This window comes from Fusarium tjaetaba (genome assembly GCF_013396195.1).
Source record: "Fusarium tjaetaba strain NRRL 66243 chromosome Unknown NRRL66243_c0000166, whole genome shotgun sequence".
Taxonomy (NCBI): domain Eukaryota; kingdom Fungi; phylum Ascomycota; class Sordariomycetes; order Hypocreales; family Nectriaceae; genus Fusarium; species Fusarium tjaetaba.
In genome coordinates, this window is record NW_023501362.1 from 46482 (window position 1) to 72597 (window position 26116).

General features: G+C 49.5%; 9 protein-coding genes across 9 annotated transcripts; 4 read left to right on the forward strand and 5 right to left on the reverse strand.

Annotated features, from left to right (window-relative positions):
* Nucleotides 1-832: 832 nt before the first annotated feature.
* FTJAE_8063 (OPT family small oligopeptide transporter) lies at nt 833-3398 on the forward strand (the record flags this gene model as incomplete). Its single annotated transcript, XM_037354841.1, has 8 exons — nt 833-917; nt 969-1261; nt 1312-1583; nt 1637-1827; nt 1886-2142; nt 2201-2524; nt 2572-2754; nt 2805-3398. The coding sequence occupies 8 exons, from the start codon at nt 833-835 to the stop codon at nt 3396-3398; spliced, it is 2199 nt and encodes a 732-aa protein (XP_037204855.1).
* Nucleotides 3399-4149: 751 nt separating this feature from the next.
* Nucleotides 4150-7013, forward strand: FTJAE_8064 (beta-galactosidase; the record flags this gene model as incomplete). The annotated part of the gene is made up of 8 exons (XM_037354842.1): nt 4150-4661; nt 4714-4892; nt 4948-5357; nt 5404-5589; nt 5640-5777; nt 5824-5954; nt 6003-6283; nt 6760-7013. 8 exons carry the CDS (start codon nt 4150-4152, stop codon nt 7011-7013), a joined length of 2091 nt encoding a protein of 696 aa, XP_037204856.1.
* A 38-nt stretch (nt 7014-7051) lies between these two features.
* FTJAE_8065 (uncharacterized protein) lies at nt 7052-8235 on the reverse strand (the record flags this gene model as incomplete). Its single annotated transcript, XM_037354843.1, has 2 exons — nt 7052-7507; nt 7948-8235. 2 exons carry the CDS (start codon nt 8233-8235, stop codon nt 7052-7054), a joined length of 744 nt encoding a protein of 247 aa, XP_037204857.1.
* A 757-nt stretch (nt 8236-8992) lies between these two features.
* FTJAE_8066 (uncharacterized protein) lies at nt 8993-10293 on the forward strand (the record flags this gene model as incomplete). Its single annotated transcript, XM_037354844.1, has 4 exons — nt 8993-9103; nt 9160-9474; nt 9538-9864; nt 10039-10293. The coding sequence occupies 4 exons, from the start codon at nt 8993-8995 to the stop codon at nt 10291-10293; spliced, it is 1008 nt and encodes a 335-aa protein (XP_037204858.1).
* A 1593-nt stretch (nt 10294-11886) lies between these two features.
* Nucleotides 11887-13742, reverse strand: FTJAE_8067 (proton-dependent oligopeptide transporter POT family; the record flags this gene model as incomplete). Its single annotated transcript, XM_037354845.1, has 2 exons — nt 11887-13651; nt 13711-13742. 2 exons carry the CDS (start codon nt 13740-13742, stop codon nt 11887-11889), a joined length of 1797 nt encoding a protein of 598 aa, XP_037204859.1.
* Nucleotides 13743-16153: 2411 nt separating this feature from the next.
* On the reverse strand, nt 16154-17940 carry FTJAE_8068 (general amidase; the record flags this gene model as incomplete). The annotated part of the gene is made up of 2 exons (XM_037354846.1): nt 16154-16908; nt 17160-17940. The coding sequence occupies 2 exons, from the start codon at nt 17938-17940 to the stop codon at nt 16154-16156; spliced, it is 1536 nt and encodes a 511-aa protein (XP_037204860.1).
* Nucleotides 17941-18671: 731 nt separating this feature from the next.
* On the forward strand, nt 18672-20566 carry FTJAE_8069 (transporter HOL1; the record flags this gene model as incomplete). The annotated part of the gene is made up of 6 exons (XM_037354847.1): nt 18672-18865; nt 18912-19119; nt 19173-19189; nt 19244-19346; nt 19398-20323; nt 20380-20566. The coding sequence occupies 6 exons, from the start codon at nt 18672-18674 to the stop codon at nt 20564-20566; spliced, it is 1635 nt and encodes a 544-aa protein (XP_037204861.1).
* A 170-nt stretch (nt 20567-20736) lies between these two features.
* Nucleotides 20737-21969, reverse strand: FTJAE_8070 (uncharacterized protein; the record flags this gene model as incomplete). The annotated part of the gene is made up of 3 exons (XM_037354849.1): nt 20737-21319; nt 21369-21561; nt 21615-21969. The coding sequence occupies 3 exons, from the start codon at nt 21967-21969 to the stop codon at nt 20737-20739; spliced, it is 1131 nt and encodes a 376-aa protein (XP_037204862.1).
* Nucleotides 21970-23030: 1061 nt separating this feature from the next.
* Nucleotides 23031-24667, reverse strand: FTJAE_8071 (uncharacterized protein; the record flags this gene model as incomplete). Its single annotated transcript, XM_037354850.1, has 5 exons — nt 23031-23336; nt 23528-23701; nt 24130-24247; nt 24294-24398; nt 24474-24667. The coding sequence occupies 5 exons, from the start codon at nt 24665-24667 to the stop codon at nt 23031-23033; spliced, it is 897 nt and encodes a 298-aa protein (XP_037204863.1).
* Nucleotides 24668-26116: the final 1449 nt, after the last annotated feature.

The window sequence follows — 26116 nt, forward strand, 5'->3', positions numbered from 1 at the left end:
CTTTATCAGTGGTGCCATTTCGTTGCACTAAATTCAGTTCGGTGGAATCTTTTACAAGGGCTAGGTCCAAGCAGAGACCAATATGTAGTCGAGATTTCAACCTTGGTTGCATTCACTGACTCGATAAGCTGGATGGATCACACCTTTCATGAGTTATACTCCCACGCGACCCAGAGCGAGTGGACGGCCGATCCTGGTCGATTGATAAACCATCCCTGAACTTCAGGGTCCTAATACAACGCAAGACATTTTGCCAAGAACCGGTTATTTGATATGCTTAGTTCTATTTGATGGACCGTATAATTGGTAATGCTTGGCTAATGATGGCTATCATGCCATGTAAGAATTTCTTGAGGCAGTGCCGCGTAGTTCCTCGGCAAACGTGCCGAGTACCGTGATAATGGCTACTAGCCTTGCTACAGCTGAGAAAAGCTGAGAACCATGAAATCTGATGCGACAATTTGAGTTCTCTATTAGTAATCCTTGACATGAGAATCTTGTGACTTCAAAAAGGATTTAGAACATATTTTGTTGAGGGTGGCAGACAATTTCAAGGTTCTTGAAATGATCTAGCAATTGACGAGGCCATCTTCAGTGCCGAGAATTGCTAAGATATCTCGGCATACGGCACGCTAAGAACCACAGAATTAACTCATGCCAACATTCACTACTTCTTATTGTGGAGTCCTCGCCAAGGTCGCCGAACCGACTTTGCCGTCGTGACGGCTTGGCAGATCTTGTTATAAGATAGATAATCAATCGATAATCATTTCCATCTTATCTGATCTCGTTTGATGTGATCATCGCGAGCTCTGCATACGGAAATCTCGACATGAGTGCATCTGTTGAGAAAAGTCAGGCTGAGGCCGAAGTGAGCGCTCCAAACGAGGGCCTGGTCCGACCAGAGACATCTTCAGGTACGTTGTTGACTTGTACCTTCACAAATTGCTTATGCTCATGAATCAAAGGCGAATCTGTTGAAGAAGTCTTGTCAGCGGCCGGCGTGGGCTTCAAGGATGATGATCCAACTCTGCCATGTCTGACTCTTCGCATGTGGACAATCGGCATTGCCTTTTGCCTTGTTGGTAGCGGAGTAAACACTCTGTACACGCTCAGATTCCCATCTATCAGTCTTTCGCAGTCCGCAATCCAGTTTCTCGCTTATCCCGTCGGCAAGGCATGGGAGTATGCGATACCGGACTGGGGCTTCATCTTGTTCGGCAAGCGACACAGCCTGAACCCAGGACCCTTCAACCACAAGGTATTTGCTCCCGAGGATCCTTCAAGAGACACTCACTAATCTTAGATCAGGAGAACATGCTCATCTACATCTTGGCCAACCTCAGCTTCTTGACCCGATTGAGTGCCGACGTCCTCACCGAACAGCGGGTATTCTACGGGCTTAAGGCGGGATGGGTTTTCGAGATCCTCGCAACACTCACCTCAATCTTGTTCGGCTTTGCTCTGTCTGGCTTGACGCGATCAGTGGTTGTTGAACCAAAGAGCCTCGTTTGGCCAGGCGTGCTTGGAAACACGGCTCTCAATGCAGCCTTGCATACACCACGCAAGGAGGTGATCGCTGGGTAAGCACTTCTCTTAGCGCTCTCGGGGACGGGCTTTACTAACTTGGTTGCAGCAAGATTTCTCGTTACCACTTCTTTATCCTCGCCTTCTGCGCCTCTTTCTGCTGGTACTGGTTCCCCAACTTTATCTTCCCTGCATTGGGTTACTTTACATGGATTTGTTGGATCGCCCCCAAGAACCCTGTCGTCAACCAGGTGTTTGGCATGAAGAGTGGACTGGGGTTGTTGCCCTTCACCTTCGACTGTATGTACTCGCCGCTCTATGATTCGGGGTTTCGGTCGCTAACAAGCTGTTTCTTCAGGGAGTCAAATCGCCTACATCGGATCACCACTTGTTGTCCCAGTCTGGGCTATCCTCAATGTCCTCGCCTCGCTTGTCTTCTGGATCTACATTGTTAGCCCCGCGCTGTACTACTCGAACACCTGGTTCTCCGCCCATCTCCCGCTTCAAAGCAATTCAATCTTCGACAACACCGGAGAAGTCTTCAACGTCTCGAAGGTTGTCAATAAGAAGGACGGCTTCACTTTTGATCATGATCTGTATGCACAGTACTCTGATGTAAGTCTCACCCCGTCATGCCTCCCAGAAATAAGAGATGCTAATGCTCTTCCCCCAGATCTATCTCCCCGTAACCTATGCGCTCAACACTTTCGGTCTGTCGTTTGCTACCATCTCGTCTCTTTTTGTCTGGCTCTTTCTCGAGAAGCGCCGGGATTTAGTGAGAACATTCCGCGATGCTCGCAAATCGTTGACGTCGAAGGACACTTCCACTCGCGACAGACTGCAACCACAATATGATGCAGTCCCGCTTTGGTGGTACATGATTGCTGCTCTTGTAGCATTGGGTATCGGTATCTTCACCTACGAGTACTATCCCGTTCAGCTGCGTTGGTACGGCGTGATCTTCGGCATGGTAGTTTCTACTATCTTCTTCATCCCTGTGAGTACCTCGGCTTCCACTCACAAGCATTCTCCTGACTTCCGAAGCTCGCTTGGGTGTATGCTACAAGCAATATCAAGATCCAGATCGATATTTTCTGTCGCATCATCGCTGGTTACGTCTGGGAAGGCAAGGTCCTGGCCAATATCTGGTTCTTCAATGTTGGCTACATCTCGGGCATCAAGGGTCTCGCTTTCTCTCAAGATCTGAAGCTTGGCATCTACTGCGGCGTAGGTGGTCCTTGTCTCGATGCGGCTGACTTCAAACTGACGTATTTCAGATCCCTCCTCGAAGCCTCTTCCTGGTCCAAGTAGTCGGCCTTATCGTCGGAACTCTTGGTCAAGTGTCCGTCCTCAACTGGGCACTCGGAAACATACCCAACGTCTGCAATGTCAAACTTGCTCCGAACGGCTTCACATGTCCCTTTTCACGAACTCATTTCAACACAAGTATGGTCTGGGGTGCCCTCGGTCCCCGTCGTTTCTTCGAGCCAGGTGCTCTCTACAGGCCCTTGCTGTGGTTCTTCCTGGTCGGAGCTCTTCTCCCTGTCGTCGCATACCTCCTTCGAACCAGGGCATTCCCTCATGTCAATTGGCTGAAGAAGATTCACGTTCCGCTGTTCCTAGGCGGCTTGAACTATATCCCTCCTGCATCAGGTGTCAACTATGGCAGTTGGGCTTTATTGGGGCTCTTGTTTGGCGCTCTGATTAAGAAGCGCAAGACCAGCTGGTGGCATCGGTTCAATTTTGTTCTGAGCTCGGCTCTGGATTGCTCTGTCGCTATCGCTGGCATCGTCATCTTCTTCGCCATTTTCTATACCGGTGCCGCGGATAACTTCAGTTGGTGGGGAACCAACGTGTACAAGGTCAGTTGATTATACTCATTGAGATGTGCTGTCGACTAACGGTGTATGTAACAGAATACTTGCGATTGGAAGAGTTGCCCTTACAAGGCGTTAGCAAAAGGGGAGACCTTCGGACCTTAGCAGCCTGCCCTACGAGTACAGCAAGCCAAGCATTTTTGCATTCCATCATAAGGTACCCTAGAAGTTTGAATGAAAAGTTTGAAATCACGTTGAAAAGTAACAAGGAATAAGAATGTTTGTAACCTTGTTTGCTGGAGCCAAATGGCGTAACGTTTGTCTTGCTTTCACGCACTTGTTGTTTTTGGGTTACAGAGGATCTGTGCCCCTGTAACGGCCAGGCCCCAGCGGGCACCTTGTGATGTGCACAAAGCCTCTTGTAAAATGGTGATCAGACACGCTAATACTGGATGGGGACTCCAATACCACATCGGCAAAGTTAATCTTGGTAGCTAAACAAGCAAAGCCTCATCCTTCGGGATTTATTCCACCTGCCGGAAGCAAAATACAGGAAAATCATGCAGAATTTGTAATACAGTAGGGATAATAACGTGTGATGATCAGCGTTGATGCGGGGGAAGAGGGGGAAATAACATGATGATCCCCTGGAGCTCTTCGTTAAGCGCTGACGATGTAGACGTCATAAGGTTCACACAAACTCAACGTGGTATGCAGGCGGGGAACACGGAATGGCATGCTAAGGCAATACAAAGGCCCCTTCATCCTCATGCGCAATTTCACTCATCGTAACCATCTCTTCAAAATGTTCTGGTCCAATCTTGTCCCCTTCGCGGGGCTTTGCTCTCTGTTTCTTGACGTCGCTTCAGCGCAGACAAAATACGAGGTTCAAAAACCTCCACTTGACACCGACTGGACTTACAAGGTCGGTACCAATCCTTGGCCGGAACATCCGCGACCGCAGCTCAAGCGCGATGCTTGGAAGAGCCTGAATGGTATTTGGACATGGAGCGGTGACGGCGATCTCAGCAACCCGCCCAAGGAGGGCCCTCTTGATCGTGAGGTGCTGGTACCCGCCTGCATCGAGAGTGCTCTGTCGGGACTGCAGATTCTCGACGAGCGCGAGTTCTGGTACCAAAGGTCCTTCGAGTTATCGGATGACTGGAAGAATCAGACCGTTCTCCTTCACTTTGAGGCCGTCGACTATAACTCAACCGTCTTTGTCAACGGGAAAGAAAAGACGACGCACATTGGGGGCTACGACCGCTTCACTGTTGACGTGACGGAGGACATCAAGTTTGGAGAGTCGAATGAGCTGTAAGTCCATGATTGAGCCTCCAAGCTGAAGCGCGCTCTAACATCTTACCAGGCTCGTCTTTGTCAACGACCCGACAGATGATCAAGTCATCCCCATTGGCAAACAGACCTTGCGACCGAGTCACATCTTCTACCGCTCCTGCTCCGGCATCTGGCAGCAAGTCTGGCTTGAGGCCGTTCCGAAAGACTACATCACCGATCTCGACCTCGCTGCGGGTGCGGATGGTGAAGGTTGGTCATTTCCCGTCCCCTTTATCTCATCCGATCGCTGACCATTCCACTCCAGTTACTGTAACAGTCCACACCTCTCAAGAGTCTGGCAAATCCGCCAAAGTGGTGATCGAAGGCAGCGATGGCACAGAACTGGCCTCCCACGAAGGAACGACCGATGAAGAATTCACTTTCACTGCCGAGTCGCCGAAACTTTGGTGGCCCGACTCCCCAACGCTTTACAACATAACCGTAACACTCGACAGCGGAGACACGGTACACAGTTATACCGGCTTTCGAACTATATCCAAAGGTAAAGTTGAGAACGTCACACGACCACTTCTCAACGGCGAGTTTGTGTTTCAATTTGGAACTCTTGACCAGGGTTTCTGGCCCGACGGATTGTACACGCCACCGAACAGGGAGGCCATGGTCTCTGATCTGAAGCTCCTGAAGAAGTTTGGCTTCAACATGGTCCGCAAACATGTTAGTATGACCTTGTGATCTTAATCGCTCTTACTGACCTCTGAAGATCAAATACGAACCTCATCTGTTTTACCAAGCATGCGACGAGCTTGGTCTTTTGGTCATCCAAGACATGCCCAGTTTACCTGCAGACGGTAACCGCAAGCCCAACGATGCGGAGCAAGCCGAGTTTCAACGACAGTTCGAGATTCTTGTGAAACAACACAAAAGTTACACTTCAATCGTCACATGGGTTTGAACAGAGACTAAGGCAGTCCGGTTTTCGCTTGCTAACCATGGTAGGTCATCTACAACGAGGGCTGGGGTCAGCGAGACGGTTCTCCTGAGAAGAGCCTGACTGAGCTGCTGCAAAAGCTCGACAAGTCGAGACTCATCAACTCTATCAGCGGATGGAATGACCATGGGTTTGGCGACTTCCACGTGAGCCACCTCGAGATCTCATCGGACGTTCACTGACTCGGTTTAGGACAATCACAACTATGCTGCACCTCAATGCGGCACGCCATTCTACTCGCAACCCAAGACCCCATATGATCCTGAGCGCATCGGCATTGCTGGCGAGTACGGTGGTATCGGTCACAATGTCTCGATAGACCAGTAAGCTCGCATCTCCGTGTTCAACTTCGCCACTAACTGCCGCTGCAGCCTTTGGAACGTCAAGCAAGCCATCGATAGCATCCCGGAGACATACGAAATCAACGAGAACCTCGACTCTTACAATTATCGATCCGGCGTCTTGTTCCGAGATATTCGCGAGCAGACTCAGCGTTTCGCTTGCAGTGGTGCCGTATATACCCAGACGAGCGATGTTGAAGGCGAAGTGAATGGTCTGATCACCTACGATCGTCGGTTCGTGAGACCAGATGTTGAGAAATGGCAGAGTGAGATTGCCAGTGTATACAAGGCTGCAGCTTCTCGGGGCGGGCGTGAGTCTGATGGTAATGGGAAGAGAGCAGCTGGGTCATTGCTGGACTTGTAGTGTTTGAGCGACGACTGTTAGTTTTACAATCAATCATACTTCCATATGGCAGAGGAATATCTCCTTTCCATTAAGATCTTATCAACTGTCGTTTATCCACAACAGTGTCCGATTCAATATCAAACACTCTTACCAGCGATGCCAAGGTCTCATTGCATTGAATGCAGGGCAGTTTGGATTAGTCAACAAAGTGGCGGCGATCCTTCTCGCCACCGGCTGCCTGCTGGGACACGTCACCTGCTTTCAAGCTTCACCTCCATCGAACCGCAGTGACTAAAGAATATCACAAACCAAGACCACGGAACCCTAGGTGTCAAAGATCCAACAATGTCATCAGACAATCACAACGAAAAGGCGACCACCGGTAACGAATCTAAAAGCCATGATCTCTCTCTTTTGTCAATACCGCTGACTTTGATCCAGCGTCGAACCCAGAGACCGAGGACGAATGGCAGATTGTCGGCAAAGAAGACACTCAAACTGTTGGCGCAGGAAAGGATGAGAAGAAAGAAGTAATCCAGGAGGAAAGCTCTGACAACTCTGAGAAGAGTGTTGCAGAGGAGAAAAGGGAATTAGCAAAGGCAAGATGGGAAGGCATGCAGCCGCAAAGGGGCGGCGTTTACCCCGACAGAGAGGTCAAGGTCCCAAGCTATCCCCAGTTCACTGGAAACTGGTAAACCGATCCTCAGTGGATGTCTCTGGACGCCATATAAGTCTATTCAAAAAGGTTCTTGGTCCATGTATGTGCGTTCCTAGTTGACCAGACTGGCGAAGATGGAGTGACCTGTTGTAAATTCTCCAAAGCCTCACGAACCTTATCCTTATCTACCGGCTGGCCATCCCAATAATCGTGCATTGCACCGATCAGATACAGCTCATCAGCAATCTCCGGCCAGTCTACCGAAGACTTGACGCCGCCAGTTGGTTTTGTAGGTTGGACGGTTCGCTCATACTTGTCACGGAATATGTGATATCGGGTTATGGCATCCCAGCTATGCCACCGCCAACGATTCTCCGACGTTGCTCTGAATGGGAGAGGACTTCGCGATGCAGCAGACTCTTCTGTATCAGCCAGAAGGAAGTCAACGAATCTCTCGAACTGGGCCGTTGTAAGGGGGAATAAAGTATAGGGGCCTACTCGTCGACTGGCATGGAGGTAAAGCTCGTTACACTACACAGATGTCAGCATATTTCGGACTAGCATTTAGTAAGTTAGTTCAGCGTGCCTCTGATTCTGATTCTCCGCGGTCGAAGACGAAGACCCCACCAAACACTTTTGCTTCGGCCCAGTATCCAACGGTATCGGCTTCCCCATTGGGATACCGCCCAACCGCAACATAGAATCTATGACAAAAAGCTGTCGGGTGTCGATACCCATCCCATTTACGGGTATCATGTGGTGAATCTATCCACTTCTGATAGTCTTGGTGTGTATGGTTGGCACCATCTTGCTGGTACAAGTATACAGCAATTTGATGAATAGATACCGCTAACAGCTCGAACAGCCGAAGGTGAAATGGCCTTGAATTAATCGCGGTATCTGAAAAAGCATGTAGCAACTGGAGTCGGGTGTTAGAACGGCATGTGTAAGAGCGTATCATGAGGACTAACTGGCAGTCTGAATGTCAAACTCGTAACAGGGAGGTCTGAACGTAGCTGGCGAGCTTTTTCAATCATACCCGGGCACAGCTCAAGATGTTGAGTGGCGGGGTGGCCTTCTTGAGGCCAGTGGAAGTCTTGATACGATTCAATCGTAGGGAGCCCATCGATGATCTCCGCGAATGTCCTTTCCGCGACATCTGTTTCCAATACTCTCATCAAAGCTTGTACAAAAGCCTTCTGATGCTCTGTTTCCAGCACATCAATAGTTGCCATGTCTAGACTGCCATTCAAAGCCATGGCTGGCGACGGGGAATCTTATCGCGAAAAAAATATTTTGCTTGGGTTGGTCTTGGATCAAGTTGGGGTTGGCAATGCTGTTCTGTGCGATATTAAAATTGGTGATGTGAAGGGAAAGCACAAGCCTCGCCTGACTAATGAGTCCAGGGTGGAGGAAAGCACCTGAAACAGGTCGCAAGCCAGGTCATGAGATAGGTAACGGCAAATACCTCGACCAATGATGACAGTGCATTTAGCGCCAAAAAACGAATCTGCAACAGAGGCGCCTGCAACCCCATTGGGCGCGTAAAAGAGCAACAGTATCGATTCAACCGGGCTTCAAAGTTGGCCTCCAAATTATCCTCGAAATTCCTTTTTACGTACAGAGTACCTCAACCAACAAAGGCTAACCTTTTTTGGACTTCATTTACCATTCAATGTATGCTCTGGCTGTTGGTTGTTATAAAAATCATTCATTTCACCTGGCAAGAAAGTTTGTTGGCCTGCTCAGTACGAAAGTTCAGCGTATCGCTCAACATCAAGTCGGGATTATCAGTGGCTTGTGATAGGAGTGTGATATATTTGGAAGCTCAGAATGACTTTACATCTCAAAGACTGGCGGTTGGGGAAAGTGTTTCGTCTACTTAAGGCACAAAGTCCCTTCACTGTAGCTCAAATTCAAGCATCACTTTCAACTCTATCTTAGTTACTTCACCTCATTTTTTGCCAGTTTTCTGCTTTCCTTTTACGCCAGCCGTTCTATCATCAATCTTTAAGAATGAGCGCTCCACGAGATTTCACGGTCAATGGGCTTGGGCGGATCGGGATCACTCTTAGAAACCAAGATGGTCTTGAGCCGTTGCAGGAAAATAGCTTGGAGTTCACTGGTGTACGTCTGTCAAAATAAAGTAACGGAATCACTCCGGATATATTAACCTTTTGCAGCTGGCTTTTGCAATTCATGCTGGCCTGTCTATTCTTGAAAAGCCTAAAGGACGTCAAGCTCTACAGAGAGTCGGCCTGGTTGTTGTTCAAGAGTGGGCTAGAGCACAAATATTCAGATTTGGCGGTGACCCTAACTTGATGCCACGATACGTCGATGAGTTTCTTCTTGCTGTTCGGAGGGACTTTCCTCGTGTCATCGTTGGTGGCGTGGAGGGTTCAGATGTAATTGCTGAAACAAGACGGATGCGTGGATGGAATGGTGATCTGTTCCGTTTTGACGCTAAGCACGCTGCTGGTATTTACTACAACCATTCTGTAAGTTATTGTCCCTTAGAAACGTATTCTAAGTAATAGCTCCTCAAGCCTGACTCTACTTAGCATGTCACCCGGATGGCCATAGCTGCTCGACAATCCAGTGACGGGAGTAGCGAGGGAAGAAAAATGGGCAACCGTTTCAGAACCTTTCTCTTTCTATTAGCCGTGGCCACTGCTCACGAGCTAACCCATGTGTTCATCACATATCTGGCTCAAGGCCAAGACGTTATTGACTCATACACCCCTCCACAAGTATCGTACCTGAACTATGTTGGTTTGACTGATGACGAGAATCTCCCAGTAACTGGGGAGTCAGGCCGTTGGCTCGAGAGTCGTCTATTTGGTGGATCAATCGAGTTTTACAGAGATTCTTCGGATGACAGTGGCCAGGTATGCCCAAAACTCTTCTTTTTACGTATGTCGACTCATTGAAACAATTGCAGGCAGGAATTCCATACATTCTGGACTCCGAGGGACTCGCCCGGAAGATACAGCCGGCTTGCATTCTTCAGCTAGTTGCGAGGGTCAATGGCAAGTCATATTCCCTGACACAGATACGCATAGTGCTGTCCTAATGTTCAAGCAGAGTTCCGAACCTTTCCGTTTGAAACGACCGGTAGACCCATGACGTATCAGCAGAGACGGGCACGGGGACTTCTCAGCTTGGGCTCAACAGAGGCAACCGGGCAACAGGCAGGTGGTACTTTCATGCGACCTCGTCGGGAGAGACCACAACGACTATATAGCATTCCGGCCAGCGAGCTTTCTCGTGTACCTTTGGAGCCACGACGAGCCCTGCGGGTTCGACAAGTTGCGTAACGGTCCTTTGTATCGGGGTTTGCACTTTGGGTTTCTATGGGTGATTGGAGCGTTGCAGTGGAACTTATGGCAGAGCTTTGAGTAAGAGCTGGATAGGAAACGTAAACAGAGACAAGGAGAATTGTGATGCAAGTCCTGCGGTGGGGCTTGTGTACATTATAGCTAACATGGCCAAACTATTTTTAACTCGATGCCTTTCCGCCCAGCTACCCTTATATGTCAATTTGACTCTGTATATCCTCAACAAAGGGCAGTGGTGCAGTGGTATCTCTCCTAAAGCCTACAAACCTTCTAAACTCCGAACCTAAAATCCTAAAACTCTCTCCCTGCACCCTCCCTTTGTTTTTTGAGGTCATCGGTTCGAGTTCGAATCGCTTTTCTCGGGTTTCGAGGCACATTCTCTTTTGCAGCCAAAAGTTTTATTGACTTTTTCACAGAAGTTCACCGAGCCAGAGTTGCGAAGATTGTTTTTTAACCGAACCGCAGCTACATCTGCGGTGCAACCATGATATACATGTTCGATATGGAGCCAAAAGTACATTTGTAGAAGAACGGTCTTCTCAGGTTTGAGACTGTATCTAGTTGCAGAATTTGGCGTTTTGTTTCGCGCATATGTATGAGAGATATGATTGGGGTGTCGGGAACCTCTCCGGGAATTCGGAATCGCGAAGGTGAGGTGTGGTCTAAATTTTCATTAGTTCAGCAGAAGAATGGAAGGCTGCCGGTGGCTTATGATTTCGGGTTGTGATGGGAGAAAGTCATTGGCCCCATTATGTAGAATAGACATTTGCCTGTCCGCCCCCTATTCATCTTTCTTGAATATATGCATCGGAAAGTCAACCCGTGAACAAATCGTCTTGGATTGGGAACCTGAGCCTGTGCAACTGAATCTTTCCTGAATATGGGGTCAGTTGTAGTGTGCTTCAATGGGTAAAGGATCAAGCCGAACTCGCCAGTAAAGGGGGCGACATGGAAAGGGGGGACTCTGCGGAAGTTGACGAGGAGTTCCTGATGAGGACCAAGTGAGCTTGCATTGATATTTTGATGCATATAACGCGTCAAGCTGTGGCAGATTGAAGCCACAGCTTGTAATGAAGTGGTGAATACCTGGGCAGAGACGGTTGTAACAAAATGAACGTGTGCTATCGTTCGTGGCTAGACATTGACGCGGAAACAGGGTGGGAAACGACACTTTGGGCTGGCCAACGAATAGTGCCGTATCCTTTTCTTCAAGGCAACGCCCATGACTGATTGCTCACCCTACTTAAGCCCGAATTATTCAACACTTTCCCAGGGTGGGGTGAGACGAGGCTGGCTCCAGGGCAACACACATTCCGTTTGGTTTTGGCGCACTTGTTAAGGACTTGCTAACCCATAGGTACCCTCCCCTGGCTAGCCGATGATGTCTCCCCTGCCCGCTTTTTTTGAAGGTCCCAGATTCGAACGGGGCATGCACCGCGTGACAAAATAACGCGAACGTTTTTTCGTTTTGGGATTTGGTACTTCACAACTACGCGCTGCACAGATCACACGATTGTTTGAAATAATATGTTCAATGACACTATTTAACTATAATACAGTCTTTACAAATCATTACTCGTGATCCACAGTCTTGGGCTCCATGCCGTTGTGGGTAAGAGTTGGCTCATCTCTGTCCAGATCATACATGGCATCTTCTTGAGCATCGTAGTGGCGGAAGATAGCATAAAAGATGCAGCCAGTCACGAATGAAGAGATACCGACACCAGTGTAGAGCCACAAGAAGTTGGGGTCCTTGGCCTCGGAAACAAGTGCCTCAGCGATGGCAGATCCGAAAGCGTTGGTGAAGAGGTAGATGGACTGCACGAAGGACTTCATGCTGGGAGGGGCCTTGGTGTAGGCGTACTCGAGGCCAGTGACGGAGATGAAGATCTCAGAGATACCGATGAAGATGTAGGCGGGTGTCTGGATGGCGATGTGCACGTTGTTGGGGAGCTTGGTGTTACCGTCCTGACCAGCAGCACATTCACCAGGGTGCTCGTAACAAGGTCCAGCAGAGTAGATGATGTGCTGAACGATGGCAGCGTAGGCAAGACAGAGAGCGGCGAGCCAGAAACCGATAGTGATTCGGGCAATGGGTCGAAGCTCAATACCAGCTCGGCGAAGGATGGGGTACAAGACCTTCTCGATGAGAGGAGTGAAAACCAAAATGGAGATGGGATCGAAGTTTTGCATCAGATCGTTTGGAACACCGTGGCCTTGCATCTGACCAGCTTGGGTGACGAAGTTGGTGGAGAACTGCCCGTAGCAAACCCAGAAGATGGGGTAGAAGATGAAGACCTTGCAGGCGCGGAGAGCACGCTTGAGCTCGTCGACGAAGTGGTCGTTCCAGGGGACAACCTTAGTCTTTCCGTTGGCCTCGCGCCACGAGGGCTTGGCGGCATCGGTGTTGCGTGCAGCAATCATCATACCAAGAGCCTTGAAGGCATCAGTGATAACGGAGCCCTGAGGAGGACGGTTGACAAAGGTCTTTCGGCGGAGGACCAGGGTGACGATACCGACGTTGAACATGCAGAAACACATGAGGTAGGCGGTCCAGAAACCCTTGTATTTCTCCATGAAGGGGGTAGCGAGCAGTGAGAGGGCACCAACGTTGATGCACCAATAGAAGACCATGTAGATGCGCTGGTAGGTAATAGCAGGGTCGATGACAACGCGCTCGCCGTTCTTCTCAGTTCGGATAGCCATTCTGCGTCGCTGGTACTGGTCGGCGATGAGAGGCGCAATGTTGGACTTGATACCACCAGTTCCGAGACCAATAACGATAATAGCAATGATGTATCCAGCCTTTCCAGCGCCATGTTCCATAGCAACAGGTAACGACGTAGTCCAGAGGATGATGAGACCAACCCAGTAGAAACCGCAGAAGACTAAGATGGTCCTGTACTTTCCGAGGTACTGATCGGCGATGATGGCACCGAGAATGGGAGTCACGTAGCAGAACCATTGGAAGAAGAGGTTGAGACCAGTAGCAGCCTGGTGGCCCATTCCAAGACCCTTGGCACCATCTGCACCTGTTGGGCTGTTGGAGATGTAGTTCTGGAAAAGACCCTGGGCACCATAGTAGGTGAATCGTTCCGTCAACTCGACCACAGCGATGAGGAAAGCTGAAGCAGGGAGGTTCTCTCCTACACGTCGAAGAGTCGCCTTCTCATGATCATTTGGCTCCTCGCCATCGGCAGTGGTGCCGAACTCAGGATCAGAAGCATAGTGCTGCTTGTCGAGAGACTTCTTCTCATCAATAGAAGGGGCGATATAACCACCAGCGAGATCAGTCTTTTTCTCGGCGGGCACGCGCTCACCTAACTCCTCGTGGAGCCTACATTGCATGAGATTAGCAAGGGTGCGAAATAAGCTTGAATAGAGTTTGCGACATACTCGGCGGCCAAATCCTCGTGATTCTGGGCCATGTTGCAGACGAGACGGCGTCGATGAGACTCGATGAACTGAAAAAGTTTTCACTGTCACGGATGCAACAATGGACAAGGCGAGGTTCGATTGATGATGAAAGGGAGGAGAGATGGGAGTAAAGGAAGAGTAATAAAAATACCAAGATCTGGAGACGTTTAATAAATATTCTGTCATGGAAACACGGTCGACTCCATATTCTACGCCACGAGATGCCACACCTCGACCGAAGCCATGCCCGTTGCTGTAAAACATCCGACCGTCAGAGTAAGGAACCTTTGTAACGGCCCGGATATGGCTATGGAGCATCGAAGCAACGGGCAACTCGAGGTGGCCAATGGCTATGACCGTGTGGTGTGCTCCGAGTGCTTCTGCAAAATTTCGAGAACATAAAATGCCGAAGATCCGAGTCAACCCCTGTCTCGTACGAGCGACGGTGACACCTCAAGTGGAGGCTCCGGCCGTACAGTAGAGAAAAGCACCCCACAGAAACAGCCGAGTCTAGTGGCGCGAGGGAATTGTCCGGATTTGTGATCCATTTTCTGTCACTGTTAACTGTGACTGTCACTATCGCGATGTCGCTCTCCGGACACGGCGAATCCGCTTGTATGACTCTTTTATATACTACGCGATCACGTTATACTTGTCGATATCGTAAAGCCAAGAGATCAGCTTGTGTTGTACCGTGTGATATTGAAGGATCATCAATCAATCACCTATCATTGAAGATCGGCATAACCTCGTATCAAGCTTACCACAACAGGCAAAGCCCAACTTCTTGCAAACACCCACAGGCTAAATGAAAAAAGTTCCGCGGCAACTTGTCTCCCAAGCGCGTGGTAACGTAACAATCGCAGTAGCCGTCCGCGACTAACGTTAAAGGGAGAGGGAGAACTAGAACCCTGAATCCACTCGCCACTGATAATACTGTAGCACGTACAGTACGTACGTACGGACGGGCCAATCGACGAGACAAGACAAAGGGCGCGTGAGTCGGGAATGACGGCTGGCTATCTCAGGCACCGTCAGTAATCTTTACCCAACAGGAAGGTCATTACTCAATCATTCAAGGCCTCCCCGCAAATCATCTGTGCAAGGTTTATCTCAGACAAGAAGCTCGTCCAAACAGCGCGCTTCAAATTGTCATATGACGTACAACCCTCAAGTAAGAACGTGAGCCCATTCCCTTTCAAGGAAACTCGACGTGGGAAATAGGGTTATCTGGAGCGATAATACCGTGATAATCTGCTAGCCAGCTTCTCGATACGGAATGATATGGTCTTTTGCGACATTGGCTATTGGCCTTGTTGTCGCAGGATTGGCTTCAAAAGTTCATCAAATCATGATCAGTAAGCGACATGGTGCATCACATCACATCCCATCACATCGCATCTTATCTCCGGTCATTCCCAAGGCCAAGCCGGCAGCAACCGCCATTTTCCCTTGGCGATTTCTTCCCTATTTCGCCTCAGCTGATTCTCAATTGCCATCTTGTCTCCCGATGGTGTTGCTATCGCCATCTCATCTTGTAACGTTGTCAAGCTCCAGACGGCGACACCACTATTACCTAAAATCAAGAGATCGTCGCGACGCCGCTTATCTCCTAACCCCATTCTCCATTCCTGTCAACTGCACCCCATGTTTTCCTCATCTCCATCTCCATTTCTCAACGGAGGGAGGCCTGAGCCTAATGCATGGGGTAACGGTTCACTGTGTGTCAAGAAAATCAAGGAAGACGACCGATTGCAACCCCCCATGTCTAGTAAGCTTCGAGGCTGCATGAAGGCCAATCACGACCCTCGCCGTATTTCCGTGAACGCGTTGTTTTTTTCCTGGGGTTTCACGGGGTTCAGCTGGATGGTGGCGGGCTAGGACAGGTTTGGTTGTTGAAGAGGGAGCCTCAAAAAGCCTTGAAAACCCGTAAAACTGTATCTCATTACCGAGGTGCCGAGGTCGAGAAAGAGTTTTAAGAATGAGATTATGGAGTGCGGGATCTAAAAACTCAAAATAGACGCGTCCGAGGTTGACGAAAATGGTCGTATTCAGGGTTGGTTGCAGATGATACCTTGCGCTGAGTACAGTCAGCAATGGCGATGCTTCGTTACGAGACCTCTAACTCAATTCAGGTGAAAATGACTCTCTTTTAGTGGTTTTTAAAATATACTAGACATTTTACAGTAATCGTATCGTTGTGAATAGCGTTTTGGCGTTCGCGACGGTTATTTCGCAACATCTCTTCAAACTTTACCGACGCCATGCTCGTAACTCATTGATCTCACAAGCAAATCCCAAAAACCAAGAAGCATTTCGTATCACGGCACATTCCTGCACAACTTGAGAGCGAGATACATTGAAATGACGATTAAAAATAGAGATGTCAGTTTTTTAATATCACTGCAAGACACCAGTTCAATTAAGACAAGTCCAATACGTCTTTCAGTACGCGCAACGCCCCAAAAAGCTCATTATCGTGATATCGCCTCGCCACCACCTGCAAATTAACAGGCGCACCCCCAAAATCACCCTCCTCCCACAAATCTCTAACATGTCGACAAGCATCGCTTAGCGGAACATAGCCCGTATCGTAAACTTCCCCAGATTCAGCCCTAATTGGCGTGGGAATAACCGCTCCCGGGTAGTCGACAAGGTTGTAGAGCGAGGTGTACGTCCAGTAGAAGGCCGTGTCGTGCGCACACGCTGGCCCTACGAACGACGGCCCGATAATGACATCCACATCTTGCTCACTCCAGCTTTTGGCAAAAGCAAGTCGGAAATCGTCTCGCTGTTTGTGGACGGCTGTAAGATCTACGGCGGTGTGCATGCCCAGGGGCTCTGCGTCTCTGTAGATCCATTCTGTAAGAGGGTGAAGAGGTTCTCCGGATGAGATTATGCCGTTTTTGGTGAGATGCCCGCCGTCGGGCCAGTAAAGTCTTCGGACTTGGTTCCATGCCTCTTCCGCGCCAAAGATTTTGAACTCTTTCATTTCGATGAGATTGGCAAACTTGCTGTCGGACAGAAGGCTTCTGGCCCACGAAATTGCCCTCTTCACTGGCGGTTGAGGCTCGATGAAGCCATCGTTGCTGATGATGCCGACCTTGAGCCGCCGATTGAACTGTGTTTCAAGACCAATCCACGGAATCCGAACGACGTTGGGATCGAAAGGTAAGGCTTTGAAGAGAGGACGCATTTCATGAAAAGGTTCATGTCTCTCAAGGAGCGACACATTGGTCCCGTCGACAGAGGGATGTTCAGCACGGCTGGAGGTGGAGCGCCTTTGATGTACCCCCTTGTCGGCAAGACATTCGATGTGGTTTTGAAGCCATAGATACCACAAAAAGCAGATGGGCCACGAATACTCCCCCCAATGTCAGTCCCGATCCCCAAGATCGAGCCTTTCATCGCAATCAACGCAGATTCACCTCCCGTCGAACCACCAGCAGACAGATGAATGTTGAAAGGGTTCAGGACTCTTCCCCAGTGAGAGTCACTTTCAAGATGCATCAGTGACTGAGGCTGGTTCGTTTTGCAGTAAATGATGGCACCTTGGGCACGCAGGATTGACACGATGTCTGCATCTTGGCCATCGTCGCTGATACTGATAAAACAACCCTGTGAGGAAGAGGTTCCGGCAACTTGAATGTGATCTTTGATACTTATTGGCAAGCCATGCAATGGACCGATAGGCTTCCCATGAGCCTCGAGAAATGCATCGAGCTTTTGAGCTTGCTCGATGGCCTCGGCCATGAACCATTGTGTGAGGCAGCATGTGAGCTGATGCGCAATGATGGAACGCTTGCAGAACGCTTGGGCAACTGCTACCGCAGGGTGCTTTCGACGTCCAATTGCCTCAAGAAGGCCAACTGCATCATAATTCTCAGTGATGATGATTTCCTCTGGAGATAAAATACCACAAGTTGTTGGGATCGAGGTGACATCTGTTGGGGGGTCCTGTATAACTTCCAAAGGCAGCCGCAGCTCCGCCGGAACTTTTGCTGCAAATGCTTCAAGCAACGCAGCCCTCTTCTCCTCGAACTCGGGAGTGCCGAGAGCCATGGGCTTCACCTGTACAACCGGCAGCCCTGGAAGCATATCTGTGGCCAAGGGCCTAGATTCGAGGGACTTCGAGCTATGGGTGGCGACACTGGAGTAGTCTTTGGAAGACCCTGATGGGGGGACTGAAGAAGAAGAGGCAAAATTCATGGTCGAAGGATGTGTTTGCGTGAAAATAAATTTGCCAGGAAAGCATGGCGAGGAGGACAATGAGGAGATGGTGCAGCTGTGATGATCCAGCTGATATATGTCAAGTCTTGGCCCGGGAGTTCTCGAACCTTGGACCCCTTGGTTTTTACTCGATGCCCTAACTTCAGCTGTTTACGCTGCTGATTGCCCAGCAAAAGAAAAGCTCGGACCATGGATCAAAACAAACTACAGTCGACAGCTGTCTTGCGAGCTTGTCGTTGGCTCACGATACCCTCCACTTCTGACCACCCAAACAACCCAAACCGACACAAACATCCTCAAATTTCCCATTGTTGACATTCAACTGTTCCAAACCGATCGCCCTTGGCTTCAAGAAGCTTCAGGTGACCAGTTGGAATAATCTACGAGTCGCCCACCAACATGTCCCAAGGGCCCTTCGCCTCGTCGAACAATCCTTAGCGGCGTTTCCATTGTTCTTCTAGCTTCGACCACCAACAACAACACCAGCGACCATGTCGGGCTTGATATACTTACCGGGCCCCGAACGCCGTGTTGCACCGCTGTTGTTGCTGATTCCCCCGGACTCTTCTGGTAACATCGATACTGGGGCTTTGTTTATAAAACCTCACATAGAGCCACGTCCGTTGGTACCCGAATTGAACAAGTCATACTGGCCTCCTCTTAGACCAACTTCTTTTTGTACACTTCGATTGCCTTCGCCAACGTTCAACATGGTAAACGTGGTGGGGGAAGACCCCATTCCGGGGACTATCTATCTTGTTGACCTCAATCGCAACCTGCGTGTTCGTCATGCAGGTGGTGGTGATGGCGACATCGTCCTTGATCCTGCCCCAAGTGACGACCCAGAGGATCCTCTCAATTGGACTCCTCGTCGCAAACTTCTTGCGTTGGTTTGTCAGAACCTGTGAGTCTATTTCTTCTATGTGCGTTCCTTTTGCTGACTTGGAAAGGTATACCTGGTTCACTGGCATGTCCGTTGCCACTGTTTACTCGGTCCTTGTCCCGCTATCGCAGCAGTCCAAGGTCTCAATCAAGACGCTCAATGAAGGGACAGGTTACATGTATCTTCTGTTGGGTTGGGGTTTGTTGTTTTGGCAACCCTTCTCGTTGCGATATGGCAAGCGTTTGACATACCTCTTATCTGTCCTTGGAGCCATCGTAAGTCAATCTCAATGCCTTCACCACAAGCCATAGCTAACAAGTATTACCAGGCAACAAGCGTTTGGAGGTAATGCTTCTCAGTGGTGGGATATTCGTGTGTGACTTTACTGACTGGTGGCAGCGCATACGTCTCAAGCAACGGAGAATGGATCGCCAAATGCATCATCCAAGGCTTCTTCATCGCGCCCATTGAAGCCCTGCCCGAGATCTCAATCACTGACATCGTAAGTACTGGCTCGATGCATCATTTAAAGCGCGCGACTGACTCTGTCTAGTACTTCACTCATCAACGTGGAACATACATGGGCATCTACGCCCTCGCCCTAGCCGGCAGCAACTACTTCGCGCCCGTCATCTGTGGCTTCATTGCCGAGTATCAAGGCTGGCAATGGGTGTTCTACTGGCCTGCCATCTTCCTCTCATTTGTCTTCGTGTTTCTCTTCTTCTTTATGGAAGAAACCAATTACAATCGTGCCGCTCGACATGGCGATCATGTACCATACGATCCATCCCGACTGATCGTTGCGAACAACGGCAAGGAGGAAGAAAAGGCTGCTGACGCTGGGAACTCTGAGGTCAGGGAGGCTGATGAGGCGAACGTCCAGTTTACCAAACCGAGAACGTTCTTGCAGAAGTTGTCGCTTTGGCAGCCTACTCCCAGCCAGAGTATGGCTCGTCATGCTGGACGCTCGCTTCAATACCTCGGCTGGCCTGTCATCTTTTTCGCTGGCTTCTCGTACGGCTCGTACCTGATCTGGTTCAATGTCCTCAATGCGACAGCATCCATCATCCTGTCAGGCCCCGGGTATGGCTTCAAGCCGTCAATGGTAGGACTGAGCTACCTCTCCTGCTGTCTGGGTACCATTATCGCATTCATTCTCGCGGGACGATTGAGTGACTGGCTTACCATCAGACTTGCGCGGCGTAACAATGGTATCATGGAAGCTGAGCACCGCTTGTGGCCGCTGGCGATTTGTGTCATTGGCGTTCCAGCTTCCTTGATCCTTTGGGGCGTTGGCGCACAGCACGGCGTTCACTGGTTCGGCCTCATTTTCGCCATGTGCACTTTGTCTGTGACGAGTGTCATGGGACTCATCATCAGCATCAATTATCTGATTGATAGCTACTATGAACTCAGCGGTGATGCGATGGTTACGATTATCTTGGTTCGCAACACGATGTCTTTTGCCATTGGTTATGGGTAAGTTTCCGTCCGCCGATGAGATGAGATCAGCAGCAGTCACTAACAGCCAACAGCGTCACGCCTTGGATCACCAACATGGGTTATAAAAATTGCTTCATCTCAGCTGCGTTTATCGCTTTGGCCGCTTGTTCCGCTTGCTTCTTCATGATAAAGTTTGGTAAATTGCTTCGACAGCGAAGCGCTCCCCGGTACAAAGAATTGGTTGATGACGACAAGAGGGTCGCAGGAATTGCTACATGATGGAGGGTTTGGCAAAGCGCACAATTGGACAACGAGAATTGAATTGGCCGTATATACGATTAGTCAATTATGTGTAATTAGTTTTGTCGTGAATAATGATTCGTATAATCTAGTTTCCCATGTCCCATGCCCGCTAAGCAATCTTGATGTCGACCAAATAGATGCGTCCATTAAACCAAGGCGGCGAGAGCCAGGATAGCAGCAGCAAGAGCTCCAACGCTGGCTTTGGTCCTAGCACCGATATTACCGGAGTCGCCAGTTTCGCTCGCTGAAGCACCTGTAGCCGTGGAAGTCTTGTCACCGCTGCCGCCCTTTCCACCGCTTCCACTTCCACTTCCACTCCCACTTCCGCTACCGCTTCCACCACTGCCCGAGCCCCCAGAGCCAGCGCTTGACTTGACGCCACTCTCGTTTCCAACGCGCACGTTGTTCACAGTCAGAGGCGATGGCTTGTCACCACACTTCTGCGTAACCTGCACCTCGGGCTTATCCGAAGACTGGATGCCGCTGCTGGTAACGTCCTGGAATTGGCCATTGTTGGTGTACAGCGGTTCCTCATAGACGTTCTGCCCGTCAGCCTGGATCTGCAGTGTACAATCGGTCTTGTCGGCTCGTCGTCGGAGTTTCGCGCTGCTGGGCTCGCCGACGAGGATCGATGCGACAATGTAGATGAGCTCGTCCGTGTTCAATTCGTCGTCACTGTCGACAGCGACGCGGAAGGTTGCTTGACCGTTGGCGGGGGCGCTCAATTTACTGGGGAAAGTTAGTGGAGTTAGTGGACATGGAGGCTTTAGGGACTTACATGGCGTCCTTGCCATCAACCTTGACGAGTTCAGCATTTTCGCCAATTGTAGCGTTCTTGAGATCGACTTCGACTACGGTGCCTGTGCTTGTGGGAGTAGAGCTGGATGTAGCTGTTGCAGTGGCTGTGTCGGTCGAGTCATCGTCGTCGGTCTCGGACGCTGTAGCTGTCGCGTCGGCATCCGTGGCAGTAGCTTCAATCACCGTTAGCTTGCTTGTCTGCGAAGATCATCTGCTTTCTTCTCACCATCTGCTGTCGCTGTGCCTTCAGCTGTTGAGGCATCCTCATCGTCATCATCACTCGCCGTCGCGGTGGGCTGCTGGTCGCCCGAAGCTTGGGAAGCTTCATCTGATGGCTGAACGGCTGTTGGCTCTGGGCCATTTGTGGCAGATGGGACGCTATCTACATCTGTCGGCTGCGCGTCTCCATTGTCGGCAGCATCTGAGGGTTGGTCTTGAGCAGGATTCGAGGGCTCAGCAGCAGGCGCTGATGGCTCTGGTTGAGCGATGGCTGAAGGCTCTGCGTCTTGATCGGGAATGACTGTTTGAGCCAGGCCGTTGACTGCCAAAAGGCCAAGGATGAGGCTGCCAGCGAAGCGCATGTCGGCGGATATTTGCGGGTGTAACCTTTACGTCCGTGTCGTGTTCAAGGTATCTTCAACTTGAACTTTTTGCAAATAGTCAGGTAGTATCGCGAGAAATCTGCAGAAAATGAATATTTCAGCTCGAGCTGAAAGAAGCTTGTTTATTATACCTGAGCTAAGCTCCCTCCCTTGGTTTTTGAACCTTGCTGCTGGTTCAGGTGGTGGCACTGTCGTGGCTTTGCTGGCCCAGACTTTCGGAGCCCTGCAGCTGAGCTGTTAGGCCAGCCACTCAGGCGCCAGCTTTACCTTTTGGGGGCTGTGTTTAGCGCTAGAAACAACTGTAGTGTACAGAAATAGCTTCACCTTCGTCAGTGCACCACGGGAGACCCGACATGTCTCCAGCTTTATACGAGAGCTGTCAGCAATATAACCAGTCGCCATTCCACTTAAAATTCACGATTGACTCTTGGGTATTTATGATCATTTTGTGCTTGCGAGTTAAGCTTAAATGTTTCAATCTGAACTACCGAAATTATGCCTTGAATGTTGAGAATAGCTTCAATAGTTCACGCCACAAGAGGCCGCCACGACACCAGCTGAAGGGCTAAGCATTTTAGTTAGTCATGGCACATTCCGTTCTTATTTCAGCCCTGGCAGCCAATGCATGTCACTGATCGAAAATTGACGATTGCGGCTGAGCAGTCATGCCTTTTTGTTGCCCAGTCAAGATTGTTATCCCATTCAATTGGAATTCGGAAACGGGACAAACCACATATATTTCGGTATCTTCCGACAAAATGGCAATTATATTTTCCGATGGCAGGCAGTGCCTTTCCCGGTTACTCCCCCGAAGATGGCCTTGGAGGACCTCAGTTTGGATTAACGGCTCAAGATACGTCTTCCGACGATGTCTCTTTCAACCCGAGATCGTGGTCCGACATGACTTGGGGCGGGCACCGCGGCTTCTTCTTCCCCTCCTCCAAAATTCTCCTCGTCTCATCCCTCTTTGACTCAATCAACTTCCTCTGTTCTTCCGTCTGAACGAGAGGCGGAGGTAACAAACCCTTGCCAGGATGATACTACTGCTCTTTAGGCGTGTTTCTGCCATCGACACCGCGAAAGTCGACCTCATTCTCAGGACAGAAAGGCAGACGGTCAAGAAGCGCCTTGATCAAATGAGGCGATAATGGGACTGCATCGTGAACATCGCGGTCGGGGCCTAGCGAGCGCAGAATGCCATCTTTGCCGAGAGAGAAGACCCTGTTATAGGAGGGATGGTGCTCCAATTTTCCCCAAATATCGCTGAGCTCGCTAGGCTTGGCTTGGTACGGAGTATTTGCTGATGGCTGCCCGTTGAGCTTGGCGACTAGGGTCGGAGTCCTGGGCTTGTACTTGGGCATCGGACTGGCTTGAAGACATGTTGAAAGAGCGGATTTTTCCGAGGTTAGGTATTTAATGAAACACGTTTGAGATAATTATTTATGAACAATAGGCTGCCTTAAATATTGCAATCTGTTTTGCTGGGTCAGCTTCTGTGTATGATGGATGTCGAATCATGCACCGCCTTTCAACTTACTTTTCCTACAGAGATGACCTTGGTGCCATCATCAGTGGCAGGGGTGTTGTCCTTCTCTGGGGTCAGATGCATGGGTATGAACAGGGGTCTTGGGCACGCGAACAAATCACATCGATGCCAGGGCAAGTCAGCATGAAGATGCTGTCCGTCGTCTGGAATTCCAGAGTATCGCAGCTACCGTTCTTCAAGTTCGCATTACTCTCATGTGAGTGATGGACAACTCCTGAGGGGGTATTGATGGTTATTGGGAAGCTGCTTTGGAGTATAAAAATAATAACAGGAGGTCATAACAACGGCTGATTCTCAGTTCACACACAAAGCCTTGGGCAGGGAAGCCAATAGACTGACTCGCATGTACCTCTGGAAAGCAAACGAAAAGGTAGCATAGTGTTCGATGGAAGAGGTCATACCATCACGAAAGGATCATCGGCAAGGAGTCAAGGCATGAAACAAGATATAGCAGTTTCAACAAAACCGCGGAACAAGTGCTTGAGAAGTAACAATGTATTTTAAGGCAAAAACTGGTTCGCATAGCATGAATCGAATTCAAAAGGTTATCTCTGACCCTCGTGGCCAAAGCATGAGCCGTCCTATACGCAAACCGGAGCACTATTGGGTTTGGCAACACTGTTGCTTGGGTTCGTCTGGCTGCAACCATTCGCAAAACCTAAAGCAGTATCATCGACAGCCGCATTGTAAGCAGCTCCGCAGTTGGGGTCACTATTAATGTTAACATCAACCCTTTACTCTTTAAAAGAAAGCTTACCTGGCACCTCCGGAGGCGGAGTTGAAGTATGAGCAGATATCGTGAGAGAAGCAATCTTGTGTATAGACGTTACCAACAGCAGTGCCGCTGCACCCGGCTCCGCATCTTCCGTTACAAGAGTAACTTTTCAAATCAGTGTTGTGTTCTTGATGAAGAGGGTAAGGTAGCTGAAAAACTCACTCTCCTGATCCGGAAGGATTGGCGCCGTAGTTGCTACCAACAACACCCGTGAAAGTACATTTCTTCCCCGCACTATTGGTCCAAGATGCAGTGGCTGTTTGGCCAACTTTGAGACATGTAATGGCTCGCTTCTCCAAAGTTGGCGAAGCAATGGAGAGGCTGGCAAGAACCAAGACAACAAGAGAACCGAGCATGATGGGCAGATGATTGAGAATAAGATACTCTACGAAGCCGAATGCTTTATTTACTAATTAATATCTCGAGAATACTTGTTTTATACAAAACTATAGTCACATCGCTCATTTTGGTAGTATATTCTGTCATCGGAGTTGTATCTTGTTCTGGAAAGTAGCGGAGATAATTTCGGAGAATCGCCTCTTGGCCATTGGTTCGAAATGCGAAGGTGACTACGATCGTCCTTACCAGAGCTCAGCTTAAGCTTTTACAGGCCTGTTTCGAGTACTCAAAGCCGTATTCAGAATAGTAGTAGCTATACGATCCGGAGAAAAGTTCGGCGTCGCTACGAGCATCACGAGAGTATGCCCAACCCCTCGATATTTCGGATAGAGCTTGTCCGTAACCATAAAGGGATTACCTCGGAGAACTGGAACTCAAGCTTCCCTTGTTACTTGGCCACCAGCGGTGAGATGCTCCGGGACGGATGTGTACGTAGCCATTCGCTGGATATCTTGATATACAATCAAGACATGGCTGAGACACGGCGTCAACTTGAGATCGTGACTCCATGTCGAACCATGTATGTACACCTAAACCCCTCACCTATGACGTCTATGATTCTGAGATACCCAGATTGTGAGACACGGGATTACGAAGAAACACCAATTGGCGCATCTCACTCGGAACCTGACTGTTTCCCCAATAGATATCCAGCATCTCAAATATAGAGATCATTGTCTGAGACGAGCTTGAAGCTCAATACTCTTATGTTATGGAGAATGAACTCCAGATCTCCAAGAAAATATCGAGCCTAGTTCCCGCTGAATCCATATCAGTATTCCTATCGAGTTCTCTTTTTATTCTTTGATACCTTGACAGAGTCATCACTGGAATGATCATCCTTCCTTCCTACGGGAAGTCCCGCATCCTTGCCGTGCCCGCTCGCGTTCGTCCAATACGTGGCCTTCCGGGGAGCCGGAGTGTTTTTGACTTCGAAGCTGAACTGAGATTTGTCTTGAAAAATTGGTCGATCAATCAGCCTTCGGCAGATCATGGCTATCCACACCAATGAGATCGTTGAGCTATGATTTTCAGCAAGGAAGTCCTGCATTTGCGAAGCAAGGGAGACGTCTGAGATGGGGCAGAGATGAATCAGATCTTAGACTGACGTTGCGGCTGAGGGGTTTGCTATCGACCCAACAGAGAGCCTTCCGTACGATAGCGAGAAATGTGGCTATAGAGTCAACACGACATATGAAGTCAGCTATACTGTTATCCAAACCCATAGATGTCCATGCAATGCCCAAACTGACACGGAAGTTCTAGCTTTCGGAAACTCGATGGGCTGTGGGGATGGAATGACGGGAGGTTGGCAGCGAATCAACACTTCCTGTCTGTTGTCTCATCTGAGCCCAAAGTCTTACATCCCCTCACTCGGCTTATGCGTCGCTTGTGGTTTGAGTTTC